Here is a 20,418-nt window from a genome sequence, read left to right as displayed (position 1 = left end):
AATTTTTCAGGTTTATAAAAAACATTTGGACATACATTTTATTATGTTCCAGTCATTAGTCATTTATATTTCACTATTGTAGTAATTCTTGCATGCTTTAATGAAAAAAGTAACTAAGTAGTTATTTTTATTGGTAATTAGTTACTTTTATAATCTTGTAACTCAGTTAGTAACTGAGTTACTTTTTTGACAAAGTAATCAGTAACTATAACTAATTACTTTTTTAAAGTAACGTTCCCAACACTGGTGACTATGTGTGAATGTGTTTATCAGAACCTTGTTTCTAGAAGAAAATGAGTTCTGGGTGTGAAAAGGAATTTGGTTTGCATTAAGCTATGAAGTTGGTTCTCATCAAAACCGGCATCAGACATAATCTGTGTCTACCTCACCCTTTCTTTGGAGACCCTCTTCGCGGATCAGGAGGTCAGGGAGGTCGGATGACCGCTGGGCACCGAGGTTTGGTAGATTAACCGCAGCACCGACTCTCCAGTCCAGAGATGTTTCTGAGTCACAACAGATAGATGAAATTGTTGCGTCTAGAACAGCTGTTTCTGAATGGCTGAAGGAGCCGTTTTGCTGTGTCAGCTATAGGCAGCTTTTAGCAGGGTTTTTGACAGATTGTCAAAAGTGCTCTGGGTTAAACAGGGTTCACTACGGATGGCCTGTCCGTAGCTTTCTCTAGAACTGAATGCTGAATCTCACAGGATGCTGGAAGCTGGAAGTTGAAGTGCTGAATCACTGTAAGTGATTTTGTTTTAATGTTCTCATATTATGATTTACTTGGCCAATCGGGACATGCCATGTTAAGGGGTGTTCACAAGCAAACCTCAGAACGTCACGCCTTGCGTCAGATACAGGAGTTCTGATTCGTGGAACAGAAAGCAATGTGTCAGGATATTAGCTTAACCTTGTCATCGTCACGTGTCTGAGTGTGTGTGAGCTGTCAGAAAATAGTGATTCACTTGTTAAATCTAACTTTACTGATCATAATATCAAAATGTTTCATTTCAAACTTCAGTAGTTCAATCAATCAACCTTATTAATTTAAGCACAGATTAATCAAAACATTATTGATCGTTTCGTATAACATTTGTTCATTCCATTTCGTGATTGATTAACTCATATGAGCTGAAAATAGTCACTTTATTCAGAGGCATGAGGAATGTTATCAGAAGAAGGCCTTGTTTGGGAACACATGCTGACATTGTTCCTCCTGAAATGTCATCAAGGTTTGCAGAACCTTGTTGCTTGTTGGAAGGTAGAATGTGAAATCCACCTTAGAGCTGGAATCATGTCTTCCGGTGACTAGTGGCATGTAGGTCAGTTTTTAGGTGGAAACTGACCATCGCTGGATGTTACAGTAGAGGCACATTGCTGTAATTCAGTCCGAGATGCAATGCCCAAATATTAGGAAAAAAGATTCCAAATCTGAAGCTACTTTCTACTCCACCTGAACTCTCCGTGCTGACGCAGGCACTTCTGGGCTTCCCCCCTCCAGGACAGCTTACAAGGAATTCATTCCTGCAAAAACCACTACAAATGTATTGATTAAACAAGTGTTCAACACCTTAAACTAAAAGACAAAGAGAATGAGACATACACATCATCTCATATTTTAGATCAACTGACTGCATTGTTTTGTATCAAATCATATAATACTGTACTGTAATACAGCATAATCTATTGTATGTTAATGGACTGCATTTCATCCTGTTGGAATGTATTGCATTGTGTTGCAATATGTCATATCAGATAAATTAGTATTGTATAATTTTGCAAACAATACACAGTACAAAGCTGTACCTTATTGTAATAAATTTACCATGTCAAACAAAACTAAGCCATAAGCTATGGCAACATCATCACTTAGGATACTTGTTTTAAATTTTTAGACTATTTACTGGGTAAAAATTCGTAAAAATCACCAGCACAAACAAATTGTTATAAATAAAACTGTGGGTCATTCGGCTAGGTAAAAGTACAGTAAAAAGTAAATAGATGTGTATAGAAACTAAGAGATTGTAGGAAAGCGGTGCCTAAAAGATTAGAATTTCTTCTGTGACAAGGTAAAAACATGGCAGCCAAGGGGATCATCCTGCGTCATCAAGTTCAGTCACAGGCAGAAATTTTACAGCTGGCAGGTCCCTCCACCTGTGCTGTCAAAATACTTCTGAAGTGGCACAAAAACTGTGCACAAGTGAGGACTGGAAACTGAAAGGTATGCCAAGGAAATGGTGCACAGCTCAAAGAAGTGACATGAATGTCCAGCAGCTGAAGGAACGGTCTGAAATGTGGCAGCAGGTGCTCTGGGCTGATGAGCTGAAAATTACAATATTTGAATCTGATAGAAGGCTTGTCAGAGCTGAGGGCCGGGGCAGCTTCTCAGAGATGTAGGACTGCTTTTGGGTGTTTTCAATTATAATTATTAATGATGCAGTCGCTTTGTTGTTCTTATTAAGCTGATAAAATTATCATCTTATATTTGGATCAGTCTGCATCATGAAAATGACCCTAAACATAAAACTAAACAAATAAAAGCATTTAACAGAAAAATAAAGAGGAATTCAAGCCTTTCCCTCGTGGTTCTGTTTAACATCGCAATGTCAACCTGGCCCTAAACTAAAGAACTGGGACTGTCATTGTTTGGGGGTTTGTTTTTTCCTTTGCATCCCATAATTTGTACATCAAGCTTTTATTTGACTTTCAGTTGTGTTTTCTGTCATATCTGACTCAATGAATGCTTCCTGTTTTGCACTATTCATGGAATATGCTCAGTGCTAGCAGTTTCAATTTCCGTGCACGTTTCTGTTTTCCATGATTCTGTTTTTATTTTCTGTGGAAAACCTAAAATGTTTAGATTATTTTTTTAGTTTTTTTTTAGCAGGTTTATTTTACAGTTACAGAGAAAGTCAAGTTTTGTGCTTAAAACAACCTAATAACCCAACTCTGCACACATATAACAAGCGATGCCAAAGATGTCATGTTTACTCACTACTTCGCTTTTTTATCGTTGTTACAGTTTATTAGCAACATACGCACATTTTTAAGAAATAACTTGAGGTGTATTTATTTCCTGTTTAATATGTACAGCGTTTTTATTACAAGGAATGTTCAACTCAACTGTCCAAACATGAATCTCAAAGCAGAGAGCTTTTCTAGAAACCACTGCCTCGCACGACAAATAAATAAATAAATTAGAGTAAGTTTCCAATCTTACAGCATTTGGTTATTTTTAGAATCCTTGAAGTCTGTTTAGTAGCCAGAGGGCTGTGAAGCACTAACACTCCACATGGCTACTACAGTTTTCACACGCAGCTTGACATCTTTTACACAATCAGCCATGGTGATTGTTTGGCCGTGCACATTTTGGCTGATTTTTGGTTAAAGGAGGCTGGAGGGGAGGTTTTGCAGAATTTAAAGACTGATTTGGATTGTAGTTTGGATCTGTAATGGTTCCATCCTTGAGCAAACTCTGTGTGATTACATAAATGCACACGCTGCTCTATTTAGACCACATTTTGGGTCCATCACTGAAAGTTCTTAAGAAGACATTTTATGCAAAAACTCAACTTTTGCATGCTTTTGTGCTACCATGTGGGTCTCTAGTGCCTCTACAAACTCTTCAAACATAAAAAAACTGTTCATCTAGTTTCTGTGGGTGTTTGGTTTTAGGAATTATGTGCCTAAAACAAGCGACTTTAAAAAGTCACTGTTTGTGATGTCACAAACAGGGAAATTAGAATAGAACCTCCCCTGAACGGCAAGAGAGAGCTGCTAGAAGAGCAGCACCTCTACTCCAAGCCCCTACTGAAAATCAGAGCTTCTCAGCTTATAGCAACATTAGCTGGGAAGAGATTGTTTTCTTAAAATGACAGCGCCCTGAAATGGCTCAGTCTGTAAGACTGGACAGTCAGCTAGACTTTTAGGACAGATATTTAATGTTAGGAATTAATGTGTGATGGTTTCTGGCCAAATGCAAGTGTCCTTTTTAAGGGAGGTTGGGGCCATTTTTGAGCTCTTTTGGTTCTTGTGGTATGCCCGTTATTATAAGTCCTGTTAGAAGCTTTCTCAGCATTTGAGCTCAAAGTTTCTGCTGCAGAAAATGATGCAGACACTGATTTAAAAGAGTCCACACCACCAAATGGAATTCTGACTCGTTTATTTAATTTTTCAGCACACTTACAATCAAGGTTTAGATCAACATCCACTGGCATTTTATACTCTACCCACACAAAATCGTCAGACAACACATATGACAACATCAGACAAAAAGTTCTATGTTGGCAAACAGATCTAGGCAGTGCTCAGTCCCTCAGTCTCACTCACCACCCATCAGACGAGACGGCGGATTGAGTCTTTGTTTGGATATTGCATAATTATGCACAGGGGTGAAATGACATGCAGTGCTGTTGCCAAAGCAAACTTAACGTACATGTTGTGTTATCTGTGAAGTATAGTGGTGTTCCGTTGCGTACTCGCAGCACCATCTGGGTACATCCAGCTTTAGAAAACAGCTATTGCACACACCGTATGTGAAAAGGTTGGTGAACTGAAATGATGCTTCCCCTGAGGTCGCTTTGTTGTCAGTGATGTCATCATAACCTGCAGTTTGATTTTGTTTAAATCCTCTTTCTGATTTACACATGTGCATATTGTACACAAAACTGTGCAAAGTTCACTAATCAATAACTCCCTCTGATCTATACTGTGTGTGCTTTGCAGTTCAGTCTTTTCTTCTATCTGGTACAGTATGTGTCTTAGTGTATTCAGTGTATTGCTGACGCATTTCAGTACTCTTTACTGGCTGTGGTACTACATCTCTGTCTTGTTTTCCTCACTATTTCTCTCCTCATTAAAGGCGGTACTTTCTCAGGAGCTCTGATTGCCACATGTACTTCCTCTCAGGAAAACGATCGGGAATCCTGATGCGCCGGAAGTCCTGAATGCATTTCTCCAGCTCCTGTTCCGGAGTCATCCTCTCCTTGTTTGCTTTCCTCTTGGCAGCTTCCCGCTCCCGCACTCCGAAGGTTCTCACTCGGATATTGTCTGTCTTGCGGCGCATCTCTGCCTGCTGCAGCATGTGGACTGGCCCCTTGGGCAGGGGGCGATCCAGCGTCTGGATGTTGGGCCGCCGGGTCACGGGACCACAGATTACAGTTCCTTGAGGGGAACTGGCTTCTGACTGGGTCTCTGAGCAGGAAGTGGAGAGGTCATTAAAGGATGTGCCGCTCTCTCCTTCCCGCTCACTTTTGTGGCTCTTGCAGCAGCAGTCATAGTGAGAGGACGGCCAACGCGAGGGTCCACCTACAATGAAACACAAACCTGAGTCAGTCTGACTGAAAATCTACTGACATTTTTCTTTGATAACTCCTAAAAAACCCAGATCTAGTCATTTTCTTAAAACCAACATCAACTGACTGTAAGTAATGAAAGAGTTTGGTGAGAACACATGATTTCTGTGACATTTCCTAATCCAAACAAGCTGATGAGCTGTGCATAGCGCATCCTCTAATAAGGAGAACCCCAGAGCTCAAATGGCTCAGAACAACTTACTGAAAGACCTTTCCCATTTCCCAAGGCAAAGCCTGTCTGCCCCCCAAAGCAATCTGCTTTGCTGTCACAGCTCCTAATTAGACCTGTAACCAGGCTTCCAAGGCAGCGTTAGCTCTTTTTCACATCAATCAGTCAAAAAAGCCGGGTCATATTCTTTCGGCCTTGGGGGAGGCAGCAAAGAACAAAAGGCAGGTAAACAGGGAGCGTAATTCATCTGGCTGCTGAGAGAAGGCACCGGTCCACCGCAAGGGCATCCTGATCTTTAGTCAAGGAGTCTGGAAGAAGAATGCGTTCCAGCAGAAGATTTGAGCTGTCTCTCCTTCTCTCTCTTCTACCTTCTTCTCATTTCATCTCACTTCCTCCCACTCAGCTAATTATGAAGCAGAAATCCTACACAGTCCTGCCTGCTGGCCTGTGAAGTGTTCAAGTAAAGACACTAGCGCTGTGTTCGTTTTCCAAAAATATCCACAATCTTGTTTAGGTCTGCTTCCAGTTAGAAATGTGCAAAGATGAGTCTGCTCTCTGTGTGTAAACAGCAGGATGAACTCAAAAACAAACTCCAACAGCTCTTTTCCAGTGAGATGATTCAGACTTAGCAGCGATTTCTCATGGGGGAGATGATGATTGGTCTATTGCCATCCTCTGGCACATGCACCGATTTAAACAGAGTTCAAGGGGGATTTTAACCTCTCCTCGCTGACTGTAATAACGACCTTATCTCGGGTGAAATGATTGCATTGAACTGATAACAAGAGAGTCGCTAACAGCTTTTTAATGGCTAATCTATGAGTTAAGAGGCCAATCAGAGCACCAATTTCCCCCCACAGAAAATGAATCCAGCAGCACCGGGCAAATGGTGAGGAGGATCAAGAGGAGGAGGCCAAGCATTCTTTCTAAATGGATGAATGCTGTAGTCCAGAGGGGCAAACCGATTAGGAAACAAGCCAACACCCAATAATAGCAACACAAACATTTCAGGCCATGCAGGAGAATGAATATTTATCAAACCATCGAGAGGCTGGGGAGATCAGAAGCTTTGTATTTTCGTTTAATTTTATGCAAAGGTTATTCTTAATTGAGTAGTTTTATTTTTGATGTTGTGCAGATTCAGGGGAAAAAAAGGAGAAAAGGAGCGTGATGCAAATTTTTTAGCACCCCAAGAGTAATCATTAAGAGTGGCAGTGCATGCACACCGAGCCACTTTCGATGCTTTTTGTCTTTTTTTTCTGTCACATTTTTTATTTATTTCTCTAAGTGTAGCTTTTAAAAAATAGTTCATGAAAATGTGTGATTTCTACATACACAACAATGGGATTTTGGTGGAAGTGCAGGAACTCGGCTGTTTGGAGCTCTGTAGCTCCAGCTCCTTTGTCACAGACAGCTAGACTGGACTCGACCATAAATGTCATTTTTACATCTTTTTACAGGTTCTGCAAAATAAATGGTCACACATGTATGTTGTTGGACCGCCTTTAGCTTTGATCATGACACACATTCACTGTGGTGTTGTATTAGGCTTCTGCAGTGTCGCAAGCTTTATTTCCATCCAGTGTTGCATTAATGTGTCACCAAGATCTTGCATTGATGATGGTAGAGTCTGACCGCTGCACAAAGCCTTCTCCAGCACATCCCAAAGACTCTCAATGGGGTTTTGGTCCGGACTCGATGGTAGCTGATGCTCCCTAAACCACTCTTTCACTATTAGAGCCTGATGAATCCTGGCACTGTCATCTTGGAATATGCCCGTGTCATCAGGGAAGATGGAATAACATGGCCATTCAGTATATTCAGGTAGTCAGCTGACCTCATTCTTGGAGCACATCCTGCTGCTGAACCTAGACCTGACCAACTGCAGCAAGCCCAGATCATCGCACTGCCCCCACAGGCTTGAACAGTAGGCTCTAGGCATGATGGATGCATCACTTCATCTGCCTCTCTTCTTACCCTGATGCACCATCACTCTGGAACAGGGTCCATCTGGACTCATCAGATCAGTTTTTAATAATGCGTTGGACAGATCTTAACCCAGTTTTAGTCGTTTCTGCATCTGCTTAGATGTTTTATCCGCTTGATGCATGCCAATGATCTGACCCTTCTCAAACAGACTAACATCTTTGCCACGACCACCAAAGGTGTCTTTCCACATGGTTGTTTATGAAATGAGAAGCAGCTCATTGCACCAGTTGGGATTAAATAACTTGTTGCAGCTGAAAGATAATCACCCATGCGGGAATTATCCAATAGGAAGCTCCTATTTGCTTATTAAATCAAGGTGGCAATTTTCAGTTTTGGGCTGGGAGGTGTATTATGACTATTGTGAAGTTATAATAGATTAATTGAAAGCATGTTTAAAATCCCTCTCACACAAAGCGATTTCAGCAGTTTTATTCATAACGTTTTCCATGCCCACAATCGCCCGATTGGCTGCTTTAAAGTGAGAAGCTCTGATATCCAGGAGGGGCTTGATGTAGAGCCGCTGCTCCTCCAGTACCAATAGGTGATGTCAAAATAAGAGACTTGTTGAAACGGATTGTTTTAGGCAAATAAATCCTGAAAGCAAGCATTGACAGAAAATTGGTGGCTGTTTATTTTCACATTTGTAGAGCCTGTGGAGACATGGCAGCAGAAAAGGTGAGATTAGCCAAATATGTCCCTTTTAAATCCTCCGAGAGTGCAGTCATCATGTTGTGTTTTAGTCCCAAATGTTCTCTTTAAAGCTGGAGCTGACAGTTATCTTTAACTTGTCATATTTAACTAAAAACAGAATAATCATGAAAAACAAAGCAACATGTGCAACCATCAGACCATCATTCAAGCTCCTCTTAGATGATCATAAAGCTGATTTTGGAGTCTGACTTTCTACTCTTTCTGTTTATCTTTTTACATTTTTATGGTGAGCCTAAAGTTTGGTTTATGCTTGACGCATTCACTTTCCGCGCGGTGATGCGGCTCGCGGCTGGAACGCGCTTCACAACTTGCAGCGTTTATGGTTCATGCGGCTCGTCTCTGCGGTGAGCCAATATTCTCCCAAACTGTGTGGGGCAGCACGGAGCTCTACGGCATGCATCCAACTCTACACCATAGTAGAAGTAAAAATTACTGTTGTTTACAACATGGCATTTCAGCATTTTTAACAGCGTCCTCGTCTTTTCCGACAGTGCGAGCTATTTCTCTCCAAGAATTATTAACATGTTGATCACGGTGATCTCTGAGAGCTGAATCATACAAATGTCTGTATTTACGAACCTCTGCCGTACTAGTTGTTGCCGGTCCGCCATGTTTTTCCGCGTCTGACCGTCCGCGTGGTTAGAAATTTTCCTAGATGCGCGTTGCTGAAAGTTTGGGCCGTGCGGAGACGTGGTGGAGGGGTGTGGTTGTTAAAATGACGCAATTTCGCCGCGCGTAGCCGTGCGGACCTCGCGGACGCGTCAAGCATAAACCAACCTTAATGAGCCACTGACAGCAGCTTTAACATTTCATTTGAATTTGGTACAGTTTATACATCAAATGCATTTTGTCAAAGCTTTACAATTATATATGGAATTCTGTCTCCTATCTTATTTAATTTGTATGTTGACGATCTGTCAGTGCAGCTGAGAGCCTGTAACACAGGATGTTTGATGGGTACAACTTTGATCAACCATCTGATGTATGCTGATGATCTGGTGGTATTTAGTCCAAGTAGTGCTGGTTTACAGCAGCTCCTAAATATATGCTCTGAATATGGTGTGCAGTATAATGCTGTTAAAAGTGCTATCTTGATATGTAGAACCAAGCAGGATAGAAAGCTAAACTTTCCTGTGTTCAAACTGTCTAATAGTGATCTTAATGTGTGTGAGAAGGTGAAATACCTTGGCCACTTTATAACCGATCAAATGCGTGATGATGCTGACATCCACAGACAGTGCTGTAAGCTGTATGCACAAGCTAACACTATAGCTCGTGAGTTTGGTTTTTGTTCACCTCCAGTTAAGGTGGCTTTATTTAAAGCATATTGTACTCTGCTTTACACAGCCCAACTGTGGTCATCCTACAATCAAAGCAGCATGAATAAGCTGCAAGTTGCATACAATGATGCCTTAAGGATCATACTTAAAATAGCCAGAGAGGGCAGTGCCAGTCAGATGCTTGTAACAGCAGGCGTTTGTACTTTTAAAGCACTTTTAAGAAAGCTCATATTCACTTTTACAGGCTGACTGGATAGCTCTGCCAATAGTATAATTTTAGCAATCACTGATTCTACTGTGAGCAGTTGTCGCTATTTGTCCAGTATAAGGAAATACTGGTTGAAGTGTTTGTGTGGTTAACCTTGTGTGGATCAGTTTATAGTAAAGTTTTTAATTACATTCAGATTTTTATTCAATTTTATGCTGTTATCTTTTTATTTCTATTTTGTTTCATTGATCTGTTGTTTTATGTATATTTTATCTGGACCTAAGAGTCTGTCAATAAAGATTATCTATCTATCTATAAATCACAAATGAGGTTTGACTCAAAAAGTTAACATAAGCTGGAATTTTGGGAAGGTCCTTTATTTATTTCACATGTGACTGTAAAACTTCCCAAACGGACTTAAAAGGTTTTTTATTAAATGTAAAATCTTCAGTCTGAGACTGGATGCATGCTCAGCCCAAACCCTGCCATAAAATTGCCATAAAAGTGTCAAGATTTAACGTCCTCCTCCAAACTCCCGACTGGAAGCAGCTAAGAGCCTTTTCAGGAAATGCAGTCCCTCTCTGGTACATTTAAACAAGTGGGTGTGTTCACTTTAGTATCTTTTCAGGGAAGCTATTGATTGTAATGTGTTTTTCTCAGCTCACTGCCGCCCGACTAAGAGAGATCTTGTTTCCTCCTCGGTAGAAGACTGAGGCTGGCCCAGACTCAGGAGGACTCTGACACACTCCTACAAAAATCACAGAGATGGAGCTGAGACCTGCATGTCGCAGGAGGCTGCTGTCCTCCAACGACAGCGCCAGCGTTTGTCCCTCCAGCCGGAGAGAAAATGGATTTTACTGCTTGTAAATTTGAAATACTCTTAATTGGCAGGAAAGTAGGACATGATGTGGACCGAAGGCAAGGTTTACAAACTCAGATGTAAAATGTCACTGAGCTTCTTTGTTGACTTTAGTGGTGTGTGTGTGTGTGTGTGTGTGTGTGTGTGTGTGTGTGTGTGTGTGTGTGTGTGTGTGTGTGTGTGTGTGTGTGTGTGTGTGTGTGTGTGTGTGTGTGTGTGTGTGTGTGTGTGTGTGTGTGTGTGTGTGTGTGTGTGTGAGAACAGACTCATTAAAGGTGTCTGATGATGACAGTTTTGCACCGCTTCGACCTACATGAAATCATTCACAATATGTGCTAGAAATGGCAAATGTCCTAAAATTACCAATAATCAAAACAAGTGAAATAAAAACAATAAAAATCGAACAAAACAGGGATAACAAGAAACCAGTATCCGCATGAGTCGAAGATGGCTAAGAAATCTGCAAAAGATTAAAACAAGTAGAAACATGCAATGATCAGAAATGGCATGTTGTTACAATTTTGTAATCAAATAAAAAGGAAAATGAAACATTTAAATTGTGTGATTAAACTCTAAAATAAAAACAAAATAAACTGATCATAGCCCACAAATGTGCCTATTCTTACAAAAACCCTCTTATTTAAAATAGCTTTAGCTCAAAATGTTTGTTTTTATTTTATTTATTCTCTTTATTTGTTTTTAATCTTCTTTATTCTTTTTTGTGTTTTAATTATATTTTAATGGGATTTTGCTGTGAAGAGCTTTGTGCTTTTTTGTAATGTGTGTTATAAATAAACTATAATTGCTAAAATTAACTTTACGAATAAATGAAATTTGAACTCAGGAGATTTAAATTTTGAATTTCCATCTAAAATAAAATCTTTGTGAACTGAAAACTTCATTTTACATCTGACCTGAGTTTCGATAAAAGAGAATTTCTGCAGGAGGAAAGAAAATCTGCTTTATTACAGCCTGCTGTTTGCTGCGTCCTAGCTTCACCCTGTGAGACAGAAGAGTCTGATATATCCTGATGTGCTTCAGTTGCTGCATGACTCAAGCGCAATAGCATGTTCTGGGTGACACTTTGTAAAATAAACAAAATAAGAAGAAGTCACTGGTTCTGTATTAGAAAACAATACATATGTGTCAGTATGCTGAGTGTAAACCACTTAGATCGTGTATAAACTCACAGTCAGTCAGGGTCTGATCTTCAATATTCTCCAGGTCCCTTATTTCTTATGCTTACTGCCTCATGAGAAGCGTACGTTAAACGCTCGTTAACTCACAAATTAGGCCAGGGTGTCCTTGCAGCAGAAAAAAATAAAAATAAAAGCAGCTTGTCTTGCAGACTCAGAGAATGTACAGAGAGAGGGAAATCCATTTCACAATGACCCGCTTCATCAATTTGCGTCCAGCCTAACTGATGACCGCAGCCCTTCTGTTGCCATGTAAACTAACGCCGGCAACATCTGCATATACATGAACTTGTCCGCAGTAATTACCTTCCAGACTCCTGCAGCCAGCTCTCATCAGGAGCTCTGATGAGCATTGGGGGGGGGGGGGGGGGGGGGGCAGGTGGAGAGAACGTCACGGTAAACACGTACAGTCAACAACCGGTAAATCATTTAATTCAAGGTTATTGAGCTTGTCTCCACATTAGCTGCTCTCCATGAGGAGAGTGACAGCCTCAGCGGCCGGCTGCTAATGACAAACGAGTGCTGTCCCTTCATGAGTCGGAGCGTGCCAGTCTGCTGAGTGTCACCCTGCCAGAGAGATGAGCAGACAAGGCAGGCAGATTGAAACGTCTATATCAGCCTCTCCGATGACCCTGAGCCGCACCGTTCCTCTGCTCTGATCAGGCAAGATGAAGCTGGGAGGAGGAGGAGGGAAAAGGGCGTCCGAACTGTTTCGGTGCATTTTATCACCCTCTAAACGATGCCTCTGAAGACAAACACCCAGAGATTATTTCACCCCGAGAAACACTGTAATCTACAAAGGTCACCTCCTGCATACCAACACAGGGAATCCCAGGGCCTTCAGAAAGAACACCCAGCATCCTGCGATGTGAGGAGATTCAAATCCAAGAAGCCCTCAAAGGCCTCTGGAGTCATCATTAAGGTGTTACATGTCAGACTCAGGAAGAACGGTCATCCCAGCAGCTTCATGGTGCAGAAAATAGCAGAATCAGAGACGAAAATAACTAACTGTCCTTTAAATAAAGTTGTTTCTTTGTAATTAGCCTAATTAGTTTAAAGCTCAAATTAGATGTTTCTGCTCTATGACTTTGATGATTTAAATAAAAATGTTTTAATAAGAAAAGTCTTTAATGACTGAGTTATCTGAGAAGCCGTCTTTTCCTTTTTATTTACTGAATGACGGTCGGTCACTCCGAGTTTAACATGCAGGCTCAAAGTGAAAATAGTCTTCCTGTTTCCTGCTTTAGCCGCTGAAAGAAAACAGACAGGACTAGAAAAGCCACACAGATCCATGTCACAGTGGACCCTCCCATCTTGGCTCTCGACGAGGAAGGCTGTTGTTGATTCAGCGTCCAAGGAGGGAGCAGAGCACGTCTCGGCTAGCAGAAGCTAACCGTTAGCATTAGCAACACGCCACAACATGGCAGAACTCCATCAGGCTTGTGTTATTTGAGGAGATAAAACATCAGTGTTGAAAAGCAAACAGAGTCCGTGGTAGATTCGCTGTTAGCCAATCAGAGGTGAGATGTCCGAACATCTTAGCCTAGAAATCTAGATGGGCAAAATGATTTTGCTTTGCATGTCTGTCTAGCTATGCTCCATTGAACCTCAGCAGGCTCAAACAGTCTTGTGCCATACCGATCACAGCGCTCCGTCAGTTTGGTGGGCGGGATGATGTGACAGATCTAAACGGCTTTGTCATCAACTTTTGAACGTTTAGACTTGGGCTTTTCTTCGAGTCCTGAGCAGCTAGAGGTTCTCGCGTCCTTTATTCAGAAAAAGGATGTATCTGCTTCTTCTTCAACTTCGTATGGCTGATTGCCTCGTTGACTGACATCTGTAGTGGTGAATAAGTCATGTTGTTCGTTGTCCAATGGCATGCGGAGACAGTTAGAAAGACGACCGTAGATCCCGCCGCACAACTGAGCTCTGTCTACAGGTCGTGGCTAGACTATATATTCACTTATAAGGGATGGCTTGCCAGGCTAAGAATATCAGGAAATAAGACTCAAAATCTGGCCGTGTTCTGCTCTCCTCGCCTCTGACTTACTTCTACTTGCTGAAACAGGAGAGCGAGAACTTCTCTTCCACGACTCACAAAGCATTCATTGATGCTAGAGACCATTGCAAATGTGTTGGAAAGTGTAAATGTTCTCTAACCCTCCATGTTAACGTTCCATAACAAAATTAGATGCTTGCCTGTGCAAAAGATCTTTGCTTCCAAAAATGCAATTTTCCTTTTGAGTCTGCGGCTTTTCAATAAAGTCAGATTTATTCCAAAGTTGGAACAGATTGTGTGCTGCGATTGATGAAGTGCGTAGAGTTCTGGAACACCTTCCCTATGTATTTTTTCCAACAATCTCTCAGCCCAGGTATGATTAAAGACATGAATGAGTTATTCATGGGAACGTCATCCATCTCTCCTAGGCACCGCCAATCCGGACTCCAACCAGGCTCCTGTTAGAGCTCAGCCACGAGCCAATCTCTGCATCCAATTGCACCAGAGCAATTGATTACTTTCCATGCCTCTCTCCCTGCAGCTTTGTGGCCATTGTTCGGAATCCTTTACAGCCAAACATCATCTCATTCCAGGCCAGAATGAAGGCTGCACAGGTATTTTAACAGGCACACCTGAAACATGCAGCTGTTCTCCATCTTTACTGGAGACATCTCCTACTTTGACTGCAGGGCAGCGTTCCCAGAGCTCAGTGATGATTTTTGTAGGTTCAAAGCAGGTTACGTATTTATTTCATTCCAGATGACCGCTAGTAGTAAACATGTGGAGCTCTCCCGGTGTACCTAACAGCTTAGTTTGTCTCAGAGGCACGCAGAGAGAACGTTTGTGGCTGCAGATTGCTCTCATTTCAGCCAAATGCTTTCCACTGAGTTAATTTGCATAAAATAACTGGTCCCATGTTCAACTTGGAGGCATGGATTTGCTAATCACTGCAGCTAAAAAATTATCATTGCTGATGTTAAAGAGAGGAAAATGTATGTGTGACTTACTGGTTAAATTAAGTCTGGGAGTAGATAGGGCTGCACAGTGGCTGCTGCCTTGCAGCAAGGAGGTTCTGAGTTCACATCCTGGCCTGGATTCTCTGCAAGGAGTTTACATGTTTTGCCCGTGCATGCGTGGGCTCTCTCCAGGTACTCCGGCTTCCTCCCACAGTCCAAAAACATGACTGTCAGGTTGATTGGTCTCTCTGAATTATCCTTAGGTGTTAGTGTGTGTGTGCATGGTTGTTTGTCCTGTGTGTCTGTGTTGTTCTGCATGGACTGGCAACCTGGCCAGGGTGTACCCCGCCTGTTTGCCTGATGGATGCTGGAGATAGGCACCAGGCCCCACCCCCACCCCTGCGTGGACAAGCCAGTGTAGAAAATGGATGGATAGATTTTAATTGAAAAAAATAATTGGTGTGATTTTTATTTTTGACATTTTACAAAAAAAGTGTTAATTACTTTGGTTACATTTTGTACACGTCTAATCTTTTTTCTATGTTTATTAGTCTTAACCTGCATATGAGATAAATCCACTCACTAATTTATTCATTCCAAGTAAAATTGTTCCCATTGCATAGCCAAATGTCCATTTGATCCAGAATCCTGTCAGACATTAGAAGATTTTGATGATGTAGAAGATGTTTTAGTTGTGTGGATAATGGTTTCTGGGCCTTCTCTCGTTTTTTCAGCTTTACCTGAAACAGTTGTTTCTTTTTCGGTTGATGCTATAAATCAGCCCCAGAGGACAAACTGGTTTATGATTTACTTATAGGTTGTTCTAGGTTCTTATCTATATAATCCATGTTTTCTGACCCAAACTGTTTAATCACTCCTGATGGATGTTGGCTGAATTGACATAATTCTTCTTGGACATCTGCAGCAGCAGCAGCAGCAGCAGCAGCAGCAGCTCTCGTTCATGATGAAAACAGACTCTGCAACCTCTCAGGGTGGCCTTTTGCTGGAAGGATTCTTTTTTTTTTATCTTTGTCTGCAGAGAACTCAGCTGCACGTTTTCCACAAGGCTGTGGAGGATTACAATAAGCTGTAGTCTTAATGAGGGAACTCTGACTGTTTGCACAAATGATAGCATGAAGGAAAAGTCGAAGCACAGAAACATAAACGATGTTCAGGAACAGACAGAACTGTTCCTTTTACACTCTTGAGCTCATGTTTGGCGGTTTGGAAACAACAAACAGTAATGAAGCTCCTGTCCCAAAATGTGTGCTGATCCGTGTTCCTGCTCCCGGCCAGCCAGTGTCCCACATTCAGAACCAGGTTGGTGGATTTGGGCCGTGGTGCTGATGCTGAGGACGAGCACTCACGCCTGTCTGCTTCTGATGTGTCTATCCATCATCCAGACGAGGCCTCTGCTTCCTCATGCCTTCATCACATCTCATTCTTTCTTCTGAAGAGAAACAGCACTCTCCTCCTGCTGGAACCTCAACACCCCAAATATGTCCTCCACTCCTTAGTTCCCTGTCTGATCCTTACTTTAATCTGTTTGTTCCAGTTCCTTCTCCCTTCTTTCTGCACCGTCTACTTCTCCCCATGGCCAGGTCTCATGTAACTTTTACCCCTCCCCATCCCTCATCCTCCATAGCTCTCAAAGCCGTCTGCTCCTCGTCGTTTTCTTAAATTCCTGCCTCTTCTTTTTTTTATATCTCAACTCCATACTCTTTCATCTCCTACAACACTTTGTCATCTGCATCCCAGGGTGGTGTTTGCTAATGAATACGAGGTGACCTGTGCTCAAAGAATCTGAATGACTCATAATCCGAGCATAGAGGATTCCTTGTTGGCTCTTTCATTAACAGCTCTGCTCATAACCACCATCATGCACCTCCAGCCTTCACCCACAAACAGTTTCCTCCTCAGCTTTTCTAAAGGGAGAAATGCAGGATGATGAGCAAACTGCTTTTTAATTGGCCATATGAATAAACTTGTCTGAGAAGCAGAGAGGCAGATTTGCTGCTAATTAAGTTGTTTTCTGGTGCACGATCCTTGTCTTCAATGAACGCTGGTCCAAAAGAGGGCAGGAGGACTCTTGTGACCCCCCATCCTTTTCTGCCCACCGGTGCTTTATTATTCATAGCCCGATGCTGGCAAAATCTGAGCAATATGCCGTGTTTACGCATGACGCATGTGTACTTGTAGTGTAGCAGCGTTGTGACTCAACTTCCCTGGGGATCACGGGCAAGCCTGCCTCTCATCTCCAACCCTAAACACGAGTTTCAATTCAGCTGCTGACGAGGATTCAGATTTAGAGAGACAGGGGGGACTTTTTCCCTCTTATTTATATTTGTTTGGGTTTGTTGTGTTGATTTATTTGTTTATTGATCCTTGAAAGCCTTACACTCAAATTGAACGCACACAGGTGAAATGAACTTCTACTTACGGTAGAAGATGTATTGTGCGTAATTGGACCAGACCCTGTCGTCCGCGTAACGGCCCGCGGAGGACGCGGTGAGGGACGTGTTGCAGGCCACGATGTGAAAGCCGCACTCTGACAGCATGTCAAAAGCCCTCTCCAGGTGTTTGAAGCGGAGGTAAAACCTGCAGGTGTAGCGGTCCGGTGGGCGGTCCGTGTCCCTGTTCTCGCTCAGCGCGTCTCCAAACACCTCTTTAGCCAACCCGATCCTGCTGCTGATGAAGATTCTTGGGAACTTTTTTGGCTTGGACTCAGGCTGACTTTCCCTGCCTCCCGTGGAGCACGCGCCCCTGAAAGCCACCGTTATGTATCCGCACTTCCGGTCCAAAGGGTGAGACGCGTAAAACCTTTGGTCGCTGCTCTGGGATTCATCATCCCGATCGCTGAAGTAGAACTCATCCGGAAAGAGTTTCGACTCCTCCACGGAGAGCAGTTTGGCCAAATCCGGCAGCTGGAAGTACTCCGCCTCTCTTTTCAACCTGCCCCTCTCTGGAAAGTGGTCAGGGAGGACCACCTGCTTATCTCTGAGGTAGTCCAGCACATACCGAAACAAAAAGCCATCCCTGTCGATAAAGTAGCGTCCTCTGAGGTCCCGTGACAAGTCTTTTGAAGAGCCTTTCTTGTTAGAAAAGAGCTTCCCCAGCAGGGAATTTGGAAAGCTTGTCAGGGTTGCGTGACGAGTGTAATAAACCTGCCCACCCACGTTCAGCTCAATAACGTCCGCTGAAGGATTCTGCGCCTCTTTAGCAGGTTGCGTTTTACAGTTTTCGCTCAGTGCCATTTCCCTTCTGGCTTCTGCAAACGCAGACGCACACACACGCACACAAAAACTGAGTCTGCTTCACTGAACGTCCCAGAAGTTTAGGGTTCGGGTGCAGCTTTGTGCCCTCAAACCCAGCGCATGATCAGATCTGCAGCCCTCGCATCCAGACCAATCCCAAGGTGTGTCCACTGTACATCCCTCATGCGTAAAGGTGCGCGGTGCATCCTCTCCGGGTGGTGTCGATTCTCATAATCAGCATCATGTTACTCCGTTACTTTATGAAGTAGAATCCTCCCCTGACGCTGACACTTTCCACCACAGAAATCCAAACATCTCAAGTTTCCTGCAAAATCATATATCGCCCGATTTGCAGCTCAGCTGCCTAAATCCAAAACGAACTAAACCGAGAAACGCAAATGCATCTTCTCACACTGCTGCTGAGCACTCCTGACTGCTGAGCTGCTGAAACGCGCTCACGCTGGGAGGAGGCTGGAAGCGGGACTCCTTTACGCACCGCATCTCTCCAAACTGCTGAGCGGAAGCAGCTAGCACGGCAGAAGGTTTAAGATAATGTTGCTCCAAGCTGTGCCATGAAGAAAATAAGAGAGGGGGAGAAATCATCCGGTGAAGTAATGTCTTACATCATCTTAAAGGAAAATTTAATTTTCGGTCTGACGACGTGCTGATGGGGTAGCATCTGCTCGATTTGTTTATTCTTGAAATTCTGCTCTGGCCAGTGGCGGCGCGCGCAGCTGGCGAGGAAGATTCGGGGCTAATGCACTTTGAACGTTTTAATCCCTTTCCTTTGATTTTCAGAGGCTTTGTGCGTTCATATATTTAACGCTTAGCTCACGCGCTCTGAAGGGGGCTGGTGTAACTGCGCCTTGCTCAGAAACTCTCTGACCGGTGATTTACATGATAACCCTATTTCCTTAAAACGCTCTTCCCCTCCATGCATCATAGAAAAAAAAGCAATGAAGTGAGGAAAATAGAGGTGTCCGCTGCGCTCCTCCACATGTCATTGAATCGGTCATCTCTTTAATCCAGAACGCAGTGACAGGATATGAAAGCGGATCCCCTCATCATCATCGATTTGATTTCAACAAGAGGATTCTTATTTCAGCTCTGCGGGCGCAGCTCAGCGTCACCGCAGCTCCATTTATCCACTGACCATTAATAAATGCACATTGTTCAGTGCGCGACCCGGACCCGGATAAGCGGAGGAAGACGAGACATTGTTCAGTGCGCAAAGTTCCCTCAATCTCTCGGGTAAAGCCACAAAAGTGTGTAGGTTTGGGTCTTTTTTGCTGCTAAGTGATTATGTCACATAGTCAGCTGCTGTTGTGGGGTGGGGTGGTTGGGTGTAGTTATTGATCATCCCTGTTATCGTTTTGCACAAATGTGTATGAAAATAATAAAAAATAATACACCTCAGTTTGAAAGGTGTGTGTGTGTGTGTGTGTGTGTGTGTGTGTGTGTGTGTGTGTGTGTGTGTGTGTGTGTGTGTGTGTGTGTGTGTGTGTGTGTGTGTGTGTGTGTGTGTGTGTGTGTGTGTGTGTGTGTGTGTGTGTGTGTGTGTGTGTGTTATAATAAATCATGGTCTTCTTGTGAGCTGATGGGAGAGATCACCCTTGACTCTTGTTTTGAGGAGGCAGCGGTCACGCGCCACCCTGTTAACTCCGAGGATATTGTGCTGGAGAGGGGTTGCTAAGCAGCCGCGGGGGACTGTGGGATTTAAACAGTGGGGATTTTAGAGCCACAGCAAAATCACTAATCTCTGTTTTCCCCCCCTCTCTCTCTCCCAGGATGTGAGCATGTGCTGCTCACACTGGCATCAGTGTTATTGTGATGGTTGCTAGATCATTATACCTCCATTTGGTTGGGGTTTTAAAGCATAGGCTACTTCTATAATGATGGGTTCATTTCCTGGGCTGTGCTTTAACGCTTTTATCCCTATTAGTCTCGCTCATTTTCCCTTTAGAGATGGCTTTGCTTCTTGTCTTAATTGCTTTATTTAACTTTTGGGAGAAAGTCCCAGGTTAGTTTCTTTCTTTTGCAAAGGGTTGAGGTTCGTGTGATTTCAGCATGCACACGGCTCTTGTGTGCATGAAGCAAGAAGACATGTGCAGGAACTTTTGTAATTGTTAGAAGTTAATTTGCTTTTGCATTTTTGGTTTCAGTAAAAGACGCGATGTTAAGAAATTCTTTCAGTTTAGATCTATTCCTACTCTTGAAGAACATTTTCTCGTTTCCTGGTTTAGAAATATATAAATGCCTGCTTTATGAGGCTGAAATATGCAGCAGACAACAAACAAAAGCCTGACCCTCTCTGTAGAATAATCATCTCTATTCACATGGAGCCTCTCTTGTTTTGCTTCCTATTCTCCCACTCAATTCCATCCACTCATATTTTCACAGAAAAGAGGCAGTGGTGTGAACTGGCATGTTTAGAGAAACACAATGT

At 42.8% G+C, this 20,418-nt stretch overlaps 1 protein-coding gene across 1 annotated transcript; it reads right to left on the bottom strand.

Moving 5' to 3' along the window:
* Positions 1-4,712: 4,712 nt before the first annotated feature.
* LOC107375047 (BTB/POZ domain-containing protein KCTD16) lies at positions 4,713-18,122 on the bottom strand. The gene is made up of 2 exons (XM_015943393.3): positions 17,159-18,122; positions 4,713-5,304 (listed from the first exon to the last, which is right to left on the bottom strand). Exons 1-2 carry the CDS (start codon positions 17,970-17,972, stop codon positions 4,853-4,855), a joined length of 1,266 nt encoding a protein of 421 aa, XP_015798879.3. The 5' UTR covers positions 17,973-18,122; the 3' UTR covers positions 4,713-4,852.
* Between the last annotated feature and the right edge of the window lie 2,296 nt (positions 18,123-20,418).

This window comes from Nothobranchius furzeri, chromosome 1, assembly GCF_043380555.1.
Source record: "Nothobranchius furzeri strain GRZ-AD chromosome 1, NfurGRZ-RIMD1, whole genome shotgun sequence".
Classification (NCBI taxonomy): domain Eukaryota; kingdom Metazoa; phylum Chordata; class Actinopteri; order Cyprinodontiformes; family Nothobranchiidae; genus Nothobranchius; species Nothobranchius furzeri.
This window is presented reverse-complemented; position numbering and strand designations above follow the sequence as displayed.